Genomic DNA, 11,819 nt, shown 5'->3' with positions numbered 1-11,819 from the left:
CAAGTGCTGCAAGCAGATGATCCGAAATAGCTATTGCACTGGTGCCGCCGGAATAGAAGCTGCTGAGGCTGCAACAGATCTTATGAAGGCTAATATTGCTCGTAAGGAAGCTACTGAAGGTGTGTATAGTTTCAGTCTTCTTATTTTCGGGTCTTCCCATTTTTGTAATATTCTTATTGAAATAAAAAGCATCTTTGTGTTGGCTTTCAATTTTTTGTATTACTGCTTAAAGTTGACATTGTATTATGAACCTGAATACAGAGTATGAACCTGAATACAGAGTTGCCTCCGCCAGTGGAGGCCAAAAGGCTAGCTTCTTGGGGAACTGATGTCCCTGATGATCTGGTTTTGGATGACAAGTTACTTGCTGAGGCACTTAAAAAGGTGAGCTTTATTATATTAGTTGTCTTTCTTCTTGTTCTTAATATATCTACTTCTTTCATAATTTAATTCACATTAGGATTTTGCCATTAGAAGTGGTGTTTATAACTTCTCTAGGCTCAAGTTAAAACTTTGAGTTGGTTTTTTCAAGTAGTGGACTTCGATAACCAATTCGAAGCAATAGTAAGTTGCAGAGATATTTTGTTTATGCCATCTAAATTTGTTGCTAGATTAGTTAGTTGACATTGTTTTGCACATACATTATCATTAACTAAAATTCGTTTTGGTTTGGACAGGAGGATGAAAGGAGAAGAGAAGAGAAAGATGATAGAAAAAGGAAGTATAACGTCAGATATAATGACGAGGTAGGATTTTTTAAAAGTGTAGATTTTTATTTTTTATTTTTTGGGGGAAAAAAAAGGTAGATTACTAGATTGTGTGTGGCTTTCTTGTGGAATTTCTCACCATCATTTTGATTGACTGTAGGTTACCCTGGAAGATATGGAAGCTTACAGGATGAAGAAGGTCCACCATGACGATCCGATGAGGGATTTCTTAAATTAAGACATAGTTTGTTTCGTAGAATGGAATAGCTATTTTTACTCCTTGTAACATTGAATATGTATTTTTTTTTTGTTTGGTACAGTGTAATGCACGGGTGAATGAAATCATATTGTAATCAAATTTCTTAAACACCTTTATAATACAAACATAATTTACATTCTTAAAGTATATTTTTTATTTATTTTTAGGTTAAACTTTTTACTCTATTGTGGTTTAATAATTTTATTTTTTATTTTTTCAGTTTTATTTTGTATCATAAATGGTATTTAAGGGAGCCAAACTACTCCAACTTTCAAAATGGGAGTGCCGAACAACTCAAGGCCAAACCGGGGTGGTTGAGTCACCCTTAACAGCGATGGTTTAGATTATCTCCTTTTTGCAAGTTGAGACCAAAAAAGAGTTATAGACTACACTTTTAACCTTTTTTTTGGGTAAGAATTAACCTTTTTTCTTAAACATAAACATAACTATAACTTCCTCCAGTTTTCTACAATTCTTAACCATCGCCACACTAAAACTCGGCGGTGGAGAGTCTCGTGAGGGTAAGTTGGTCATTTAAATGAAAATTGGAGCTTGCCCAGATCGGAAACAGATGGGTTTGGTTGGGTAATCACATTCTTGGGTCGCCACGCTTAAGCCCATGTTTTAACGGGCCTACTTCTTCAGGCAAATTAGCAAAATGTGAAATGGGTTGGATCATCACATAGCGGCGGGGACCTTATTTTTTTTCTTTTTTCTTTTTTCTTTTTTCTTACAGCATAGACTGCATAGTGTTTTTGGAGGTGAATTGTGATTTGAAATGCAAAATTGTGATTTTATCAAATAGGTTGGTACTGGATTGGGCTTTAGTCCAATGGGCCACATATAGTCTTTTTTAGATGTTTTCTTAAACGGAGAGTTAGACTATTTGATGTCATACATTTTTAAGAGTTATATAATCTTTTTTATACAATATTTGTTTGGAGGTGGTCATAGATAGCGTTTCCTAATTTTTTGGCCAAAAAATGATACATAGTTGTGTAGTAATTGTCTAATACACGACCCTTAATTATCAAACACTTAACATATTTTCAGGTTCATAATATATACAAAGTCGACTTTAAGACTGAAACTAATTAATAGACACCTTTAGTTACGAGCAATATATATAAATTAGCCTTCATATAAAATATGGCTGCTGCAACATATCTTATATGTGTGTTCCGTATGTATAAGATATATGTGAGATGTGTGTGTTCCACTGTTCCGTAGTGGTGATACCGTCATGTGAGATGTGTGTAGGGTTGGTGCCTGGTGGTCATGCCGTCATGTGAGATGTGTGTTCCGTAGTCATGTATATATATAAGAGCATATCCAAACAACTGCTTCCATCTATAACCTCTGCCGGATGGAGGACGGCGATGAATGGCGAAGAAAAAAGAGAACTACCGATGTACGAATCTACTCCAGAATTCACAAGGTTCATACCAGCTTTGCACATCTTGTCCTATTGCATTACCATATATAATTATTTCCCCAACCCCTAACCGACTGGAATCCACAAGTTGAATTTAAGGGAGTCTCGTTTCATTTTACATGAGCAATTCCTGCAACTTACTATGTCACTGATCTTGTACCTGCTTTGTCAATCTTGTACCTACTTTATCAATCTCATTGCCAATAATTTAGATGGAAAAAATAATTTTTACATTTCATATTATTGAGCACCAAAAAATCTAATTTCTCTAAAATTTTCTTAGCCCTTTTTATACTTTTAGTTTCCATTTAGTTTTTAGTTTTTTTTTTTTTTTTTTTTTTTTTTGTTCAATGTTTTGGTTCTCTATTGGACGTTTTAGTATCTAAAATAAGTTGCTATTCAACATTGTGTGGATTTTAGTTTGATGGTTCAGTTTATTATTATTATTATTATTATTTTGGCTTATACATTGCTTCTATCAATTTGCAGAATCGACTAAAGTACGGCTTGTGATTCTTTCAAATTGGAATGGGAGGTTTTGGGAAGAAGTTTGAGATATAAGATGAAGAAAGTCCATAATGACGATCTATCACCACGGTGCCAAATGAAGAAATTCTTGTAGGCTAAATTAAAGTCAGACAATACGGCCGGGTAAGGAAGGGCTTGTTTCACTGGCTTCATCCAATTCAATTCGCTTCCGATATGAAAGATATGGAAGCCTACAAGATGAAGAAGGTCGACCATGACTTCCAAATTCTTAACCATTGCCACGCTAAATTCAGTGGAGAATTTGGGGACCATCGGACCCATGCGCATGCAGGGCTGCATGTGGATTACTACTACCTACGAATTTTCAAGCCTTATTTTATCCATTTTTCTCTCTAATCACCATTAAATTATAACTCCTTACACTTACGCTACCTCTTCCTCCGCACAAAGAATTTGGTGTCCCAATTTTATTCTTGTTTGTTCCTTTGGTAAAAAAAAAAAAAAAAAAAAAAATTTGTTGCCAAAATGTGCCATTAAATTGTTTATATACTTTCAAATTATAAAGTGAGATAATTAATTATATGAATTTTGTGGGAAAAAAAAAAAAAAAAACATACAGCTATAATTTGCAAAAGTGAGATGTCGCAAGGCATAACATCAAAAATATGTGAGGCTATCAATAATCGGTTTGAAAGCGTCAATGTTATTTATTTAGAAACTTTGTACACAATAATTATCCTTAAAAGATTTTAATAACTTTTTGAGGATGTTAGTTTATCTGACTTGATAGTTCATACCTTACTGCTTAAAGTGATTGGTTGGGATCTTGGATTTTTTATTTATTTATATTTATTTTTTATTATATTATGGCTAATAACAATTAATTACACTCGCCAGTCGAGTATACAAATAAAAGTATTATTTCTTTATAATATTTCCATTTCTAGCGGTTCCTGGATCTGCCCAAGGTCAAACTGTAGCTCAACGCCCCGGCCTAAATTTGGGCCCAGATAGGTCCAAACGCTTCCTAGCTTACTTATGCTGAGCAAAATCAGACAAAAATAAAATAAAATAAAATTTAGATGACATGATATTATAAACGATGTTAAACATATAAAACATACTATATAACTTCCTCCAGTTTTCTACAATTCTTAACCATCGCCATGCTAAAATCGGCGGTGGACTGGAGAGTCTCGTGAGGGTAGGTTGGTCATTTAAATGAAAATTGGAGCTTACCTGGATTGGAAACGGATGGGTTTGGTTGGGTAATCACATTCTTGGGTCGCCACGTTTAAGCCCATGTTTTAACGGGCCTACTTCTTCAGGCAAATTAGCAAAATGTGAAATGGGTTTGGTTGGGTCCTCACATAGCGGCGGGGACCTTATTTTTTTCTTTTTTCTTACGGCATGGTGTTTTGTGGAGGTGAATTGTGATTTGATATGCGAAATTGTGATTTTATCAATTGGGTTGGTACTGGATTTGGCTTTAGTCCAATGGGCCACATATAGTCTTTTTGAGATGTTTTTTTAACGGAGAGTTCGACTATTTGATGTCATACATTTTTAAGAGTTATATAATCCTTTTTATACAACATTTGTTTGGAGGTGGTCTTAGATAGCGATTCCTAATTTTTTGGCCAAAAAATGATACATAGTTGTGTAGTAATTGTCTAATACACAGCCCTTAATTATTTATTCCAGGTGTCAACTAGACACCTTAAAAAGAGATGTCATGAGAAGCACATGAGGTATAGCTTTAACACTTAGCATGTAACTTGTTATCAAAAGCTAAATCATCAAGGATATTGGTTCCCCAAGTTACCTAGCAAGCCTTCATAAGAACTATTGCAGCCTCAATTACTTCTATTACTTTGAAGATAGAGAATATAAAAATACATATAATGGGCCTGCATTCACATACTTCGGCCTTGTTTGTTAAACTACATCACATTCTCCCACACTATTCATCTCATTTTTCAAAAAAATTAACATCAAAATATTTTCAATTTTTATATCACATCATTCACTTTTTATTTCTCATCATTTATTTTTTACTACTATTTAAATAAAAAAAATCATTACAAAATAAAACTTTCCACTTTTCAATACAACTTTTTCACTTTTCTATAGTAATTAATACACTCATTTTTTTCTTCACCAATCGTGAAGAGTGCATTGTATATTTACCAAACAAGGCCTTGTTTGCTGGTTTTGCTTGTTTGTAGGAAACTTCCCACTTTCAGGTTCCTTATTTGTGTGTACATGCTTGGGTTGTTTCGGATTTTAATTTTTTATTTAAAATTTAGACAAAGGTTTTTATTGTTGGAAATTTGGGGATTTCACTAGTGTTTTCTCGCTATTGCCATGGTTTTCAAAAAGAATCTTTATTGAAAGTATGTGAATGCGTGTAGGCCCATTTATATATATTTTGTAAACCATTATTGTCCATCTTCGAAGTAATAGAAGTAGTTTTTTTTTTTTTTTTTTGGTAAGAATATAGAAGTAGTTGAGTTTGCAACAGATCTGATGATTTAGCTTTTGATAATAAGTTACTTGCTAAGAGCATTTATAATGGAGGAGTCAATTTTTTATGCAAAATGGTTCTTCAAAATTCACTTTTACTTAATTTAGCTAATTAATTTTTAAATATCTCTGCATTCAATTAGCTATATTTCTATCTATTCCATTAAAATATTATTTTTTTTACTCTTTATTGGGAAATAGTTTTGGGAAAAGTTATTGAAAAAAAAAAAAAAGAGAAAACAGATGAGAGAAACAATAAAAAAATAAAATGCTCAATTGAAAAGTGTTGCTACATTTGGCTAATCCAATGTAGGGGTTTTTTACAAATCTGATTAGCCATTTTAAGTAAAAGTAACATTTGACTTTTTCATTGTGAATGCTCTAAGTGTTAAAGCTATACCTGCTTTTCATGACATCTCATTGGCTTAGAGATGATTATGTTCTATTATATAAGCCTATAAACTCAATTAGCCTCTAATGTACCCAAAAAGATTTAATATCTTAAGTCGTAGTCCATTTGTAATGTGAAGTTGACAATTTACTTTCAAGTCGGGCTGATTCGGCTTGTCAAAGGATTAGATTAAGGTGAATCTATGACAACCCAACTAATTTAAATAGAGCATAAATCTACCTGAGATATTTACATTCATGAGTGAATTGAAAGATGGGCACTCTCCAAATGCAAAATAAGGGGAAAGACAATCAGAGTAATACCGGCTCTTAGGTTGGTGGGAGAGCCTCCAATTGTTGAATCGGATTGTTGATACACTAATTATGCACATCAAACTTCTAATGTCAAGAGACTTGCAAGAAAGCTAAAGATTAGAATAGCCCGCCAACGATGATGGTAGAACCACCTCCGATTGATGCTTAAGTTAGCGAAAATGATCTTAAGCAAAAGAGTATGCGTACAAGCATAACGAATGTAAGAGAATTAGTTAAAATGTACCTATGCCACAATTTTCTTCATTTTTTGTAATAAGCTGAGTAAGACAGATGCCACCAGAAGCAAAATCATCTATTAAAAACAGTGATTTTATTATCCTTTTGTCCCATGGTCCGTGGACCTACTTCCCTTACTGAACAGGTTCCAAAAAGAAGGTTATTTAAGACTTTGGTTGGCTATCCTTAGAGAAGAGGCCACAATAATCTACTTTTTTTTCTTTTCTTTTTTTTTTCACATTCTCAATTGACAAGTTATTAATGGGGCGGATCTCGTTTTCATTTCGGGCTAGCAAAGGGGAGTGTTCCTATATATATATATATATTGTGATTTTTCATACACAATATTTTTAAGGAAATTATTTTTAAAAAAAATGCTTTTAGCGAAAACTATTTTCCAACAGAAACTATTTTTCTTCGAAACAAATATAGCCTGTGCCTCGGTGAAAGATTAGAGGAAAACTGATTTGATTACATGACCAAAACAGAGGAATATCATCTTATTTTATAACCAAGGCTTTACAGAGAAAACGAGAGAGCAAAGCATACAAAGAGAAAGTGCATATGCCTATGTACAAAAGCAGTCTAAAATGTACAATAGAAACAAGACTAAGAAAGGAAAAGATGGACTTCTGATAGACAAGTTAGCAAGCCTTTAGCCCTCCACTGACGAAGGAAACTCTGTTTTCAGGTTCATAATACAAAGTCAACTTTAAGCATGCAGTAAATATAATAAAATTGAAAACCTACGTACACAAAGATGCTTTTTATTTCAATAAGAATATTACAAAAATGGGAAGACCCGAAAATAAAAAGACGTAAACTAATAGAATTAGCCTTCATATAAGATATATGTTGGCAGCCTCAGCAGCTTCTATGCCGGCGGCACCAGTGCAATAGCTATTTTGGATCATCTGCTTGCAGCACTTGTAGCCCCACTGATGATCCTTCCACCACGAACCCCAGACACATGTGTGGTTGTTAAGGTAAACATCTTCTTCGTATTTGCTTCTTGGAAGTGCCTTCTCCTGTAAATAGAATAAGGCAGACTGCTTAAGCAAACAAGAAAATAAAACCTCATGAAAGATTTGACTGTAATTTCTTCTGTAATGGTTGTAGTAATTGAGCATCTTACTGTCTTATGCACAAAATCAGAATTAAAAGAAATATTCATACCTGCCCCTTTATTATCCTTCCAGCACGATCATATTCAACTTGGCTTTCACTTTGTCCGAGTAGAAGCTCCATTGGAATTTCTTCTTCAGCAGCTGCATTGCCATACTTCTCCAAGATTGTGTCCTTCGTTTGAGATTTCAATTTCTCCTTGATGCCCTTATAGTTCTTATAAATCAACTCGGCTTGGGATGGAGCTGCTTGCATGTGAATATCTTGGCCCTTCTCAAATGCTTCCCAAGCATGGGTGTTAAGCTTCTCGAACTCCAAAGCTTCACCACTATTTCTATGTCGATTATCTCCCTATAATATAAAAATTAAACCAAAGTAAGTTCAATACAATATAAACCTACCTTAAGAAAATCATAATATATTATGTTATAATATTAATGAAATGATTAAATTCACCTAATCCCATTAGCTTTAAGCTTTTGGTAATTTGAGATCATAGAACTTACCCCATAGAACTTATCACTAGGATCTGCATCTGGCATAGGATCTTCACGCATGGACCGGGTTTTGGGATCATAATGTGCAGACTTGACATCAAGATCCAAAAGATATTTTGCTGTGTCCTCCCGAATACGCAAGTTCCTGCACAATGTATACTTAAGTAATGACATCCAACACACAAGTGAAGTGGGAACATATATATTAATTTGTACATAGTTGTATACAAGAGCATGCAGCAAACACAAGCACGAAGTCCGCACCTCACAGTTCCAGTGCTTCCGCCACCAGTTGTGCGTACACGCTTTTCAACCTTTGCAAAATTCATTTGTTTGCTCTCGTCAACCTTGGCTTCATCTACCCTTAGACCATCTTCTTCTTCTTCTTCATCATCCTCAAGTTTCTTAAGCTGTTGGCCTTTCTGGTATTTCCTTCGAGCTTCATCTCTTGCTTCATATCTCTCAATGACATGATAGGCATAGGAGGATGCATCATAGCCATTCCACCGGTCCCGTTTACCATCATAGTCAAGCTCAAATGTCTCAATCTTTTCATCAGGTGCAATGTGTTTGTTCGTCCGTTTTGCTCCCACTTTTCGGGGTCTTTCCATGCATGATTTTGTATCGTGTGTCATGGCCCCACAGCTGTTAAAAAAGCATTAATTTATCAATTATTACGCAATTAAAACTAATAACATAGCTAGGCTTCTTTTTGGCATTACCACGAACGGGAGAGAGGGGGAGAGATCACTCACTTTTCACAAGCACCCTTCCTGTATTTGTCAGCCTCGTAAATCTTCGCACCTCTGTCATACCATGATTTTGTGTAATTGGGATCTGATTTCCACTTCCTTTGATGCTTTAAACTCTGAAATTAAAGATGATGGAAAAAAAAATAATAAGAACAAGCTCTACATGCATGCTGGTCTGTATTGGAACACATCCTTATCCATAGCTTAGTTTGAATTCAAATAATCAAGATTACAATATTTGTACGTATTTACAATTATCTAATCTGTACTATTTGAATTCAAACTAAGCTATGGATAAGGATGTGTTCCAATAGTCTGGTCTAGACGACAAAGAAGAAGAAGAGATCGAAGAAATCTACTTACAGGTCTGTCAGCATTGAGATACCAAGGTGCAGATGACATAAACTGGGGAATATGAGGGTTGATCTCTTTTCCATCTTCGTCAACCTCAGCAGGCGCAAGCCCAGCTTTACGCGCATCTTCCAATTCGATTTGCTTCCGACGGTCGTCCCTAGACTTAAACGCAACTGCAAGCCCCATGCACCGTATAAGCTAAATAAATATTGGATTATTTAATATGTTTACGTTTTAGAAGATGAAAGAAAGCGAGTGAAAAAACCGCAAATCGGACCGGAAATTGACAAATTAGTGTTACAAACAACAACACGCATTCACATACGTGAAGCTGAAGCGATCGCCATCCCAGGAAGAAGACTTTGAAAACCACAGGGTAAGTATGTCGGTGCCGGTGCAGCGGATGAGTTTGTACGTCCAAGCGTTGGGTGAGTGATTCTCTGATTTTGATTTGATAATGAGTTACCTATTTATAGAATAGAAATACTTGTAAGCAAAGACTAACAGTAATTGTAAACTTAATTAAAGCAAATCTAATCTTTAATGATAGAATCTTAATAAAATAAAATATTTTACAAATAAAATTTTAGGAAAAACTTCAGAAAACTTCCCTGAACTTTCAGCTGTTTTGAGATATCTCTCTTGAATTTTCAAAACTCTCACTTAGGCCCACTGAATTTTAGTTTTCTTTCACTTTGAACCATTTTAACTTTTTATACTCATTTTACCCTCAACCAAAATTACATCATTACCTAACCCAAAACGACGTCGTTTTGAGCATAATAAAGTGGGGGGATCCAGTTGCACGTTTGAGGTGCCTAAAGCCCTCTTTTAGTAAGGGAGTGGCCAGGACCATATGGCCATGGGGATGTTGACCGCAGGATCGACTAAGAACTACTGGATTTCCTTTTTTTTTTTTTTTAAATATTTTATTTTGCTTTTCTTTTTTTTTTTTAAAAAAAAAAAAATTAATGCCTAAAACGATGTCGTTTTGGGCTGAGTAGGTGTTGTAGTTTTAGAACACAAAACAACGTAGTTTTGGAGAGGGTAAAATAGGTATAAAAAGTCAAATTGTTTGAATTTAACGTTAAAAGGGTTCAAAGTGAGAGAAAACCAAAGTTCAGGAGGCCTAAGTGAGAGTTTTAAAAATTCAGGAGATATGTCAAAACGGCTCGAAGTTCATGGGGCTTTCTAAAGTTTCCCCAATATAAAATTGACAATCAAAATTAAAAATAAATAAATAAATAAATAAAACAACTAAGTTGCCGGTTTTTTGGGGCCAGCAAGGGAGATGTTCCTGTACACACGCTACTCGGCGAACCAAACTTGTGGGTTGGGACTGGATTTGCCTTCAGTCCAATGGGCCTTTAGCTGGGTCCACTGGACCTTACTATATCTGAGTATTCCACATGCTTTTAAGATATTTTCAGGTGTAAAGTAGGCAGAGCCTTAATTGTTTATTTGACGTGTCAATTGGACAGCTAACTCCCGACAATGGAAAGAGAGCTTCCTAGATATTTCAGTGATGGATAATTGGGCTACTACTTTTCAAAACTAAATATCATCCAATTAATTGGTCTACAGTTTAATAATGACAGCTTCCAGCAAATTCCAACGACTTAATAGCTCTCCACAAAAATCTGTACATGCACCACTTTGATGTAATTGAAGTTATCGTTTTTCACGTCTAACCTTTTCATTTGCAGTTCAAAGTAGAAATCATTAATTGTCAAGATGTTGATTTACTAGTTTGTTGAATTTTATAATTTCATTAATAATCTACAAAAGTCTTCATGCGAGGACAAACCAATTGAGTGGATGTAGATCATGCAAATCGTTAGGGAAAATGCAAGGAATAAGCTATAACATTTAATTAAGAAGAGTTCATTAGCACCCTCCTCGCATAACATTTAATTGAGCGGATGCTATGGTTTGTATGGATCCCGAACGGGCACAATCGGCTACTCTATTACAGTGCAATAGGACAGTTGCTCAAATAATCTGATAATTGTGCCGGTATATATGTGAAGTCCGCCCCAACTCTCACATGAGGTGTATTGCATTAAATCTCGATTGGCAGGGATGGAGCCAGAAACTATTATGGGTAAGGGACAGGAGTTAAAAAAATAAATAAATAAATAAATACCGTATAATTAGTAATAAAAACAGTTTTGATAAACTTTTCTCTGTTTTAAAATTTAAAACATATTTCTCTTCAAAATTATTAATAAATATTTCAAAACACTTCTCACTTCTATATAATTTTTAAAATAATTATAAAAAGGTTTTCGGTTTTGGTAGATGAAATCAAGGTTCCATAACTTTTTCAGCTTGAGAATATATCCTGGAACACGTATGAAAGTTGATAACTCCAAATCTGATATGGGATCTATCATCTCTGCTTTCTATTATATGCTCTAAGTGGAGCCCGTGAATCAGAAAGGATGAGTCAGTATACCATACTATTGAAATTAAATTTTTGGAGAATCTTGGAATCCGACAAATATTTCCATTATTTGTCCTAATTAATTAAGTAGCCTTTAAAGGATGTGGCTAACCCTACTGTTTTATATATTAAAGAAGGAGAAGAACTATAGTGCTGCCATTAATCATTTGGTTTGAAAGGAGATAGAGAAAAAGAAAGAGTAAATGAGAAATAAACAATTTAACTCATTATTTTTACGTTGATATTATGTTAAATTATTATTTATCTAATTTTTTGCTTTCTTTTGT

The 11,819-nt window shown here is 34.5% G+C and overlaps 2 protein-coding genes across 2 annotated transcripts; one reads left to right on the top strand and one right to left on the bottom strand.

Moving 5' to 3' along the window:
- Positions 1 to 6: 6 nt before the first annotated feature.
- Positions 7 to 1,146, top strand: LOC132166526 (pre-mRNA-splicing factor SLU7-A-like). The gene is made up of 4 exons (XM_059577356.1): positions 7 to 119; positions 281 to 384; positions 678 to 746; positions 868 to 1,146. The coding sequence occupies exons 1-4, from the start codon at positions 17 to 19 to the stop codon at positions 943 to 945; spliced, it is 354 nt and encodes a 117-aa protein (XP_059433339.1). The 5' UTR covers positions 7 to 16; the 3' UTR covers positions 946 to 1,146.
- A 5,808-nt stretch (positions 1,147 to 6,954) lies between these two features.
- Positions 6,955 to 9,403, bottom strand: LOC132165806 (pre-mRNA-splicing factor SLU7-A-like). Its single transcript, XM_059576492.1, has 7 exons — positions 9,392 to 9,403; positions 9,096 to 9,284; positions 8,736 to 8,848; positions 8,245 to 8,625; positions 7,990 to 8,125; positions 7,535 to 7,834; positions 6,955 to 7,386 (listed from the first exon to the last, which is right to left on the bottom strand). Exons 1-7 carry the CDS (start codon positions 9,401 to 9,403, stop codon positions 7,198 to 7,200), a joined length of 1,320 nt encoding a protein of 439 aa, XP_059432475.1. The 3' UTR covers positions 6,955 to 7,197.
- Positions 9,404 to 11,819: the final 2,416 nt, after the last annotated feature.

The sequence above is a fragment of the Corylus avellana genome, chromosome ca11 (genome assembly GCF_901000735.1).
Source record: "Corylus avellana chromosome ca11, CavTom2PMs-1.0".
NCBI classification, from domain to species: domain Eukaryota; kingdom Viridiplantae; phylum Streptophyta; class Magnoliopsida; order Fagales; family Betulaceae; genus Corylus; species Corylus avellana.
The sequence above is the reverse complement of the archived record's forward strand: the minus strand, read 5'-3'. Positions and strand labels throughout refer to the sequence as shown.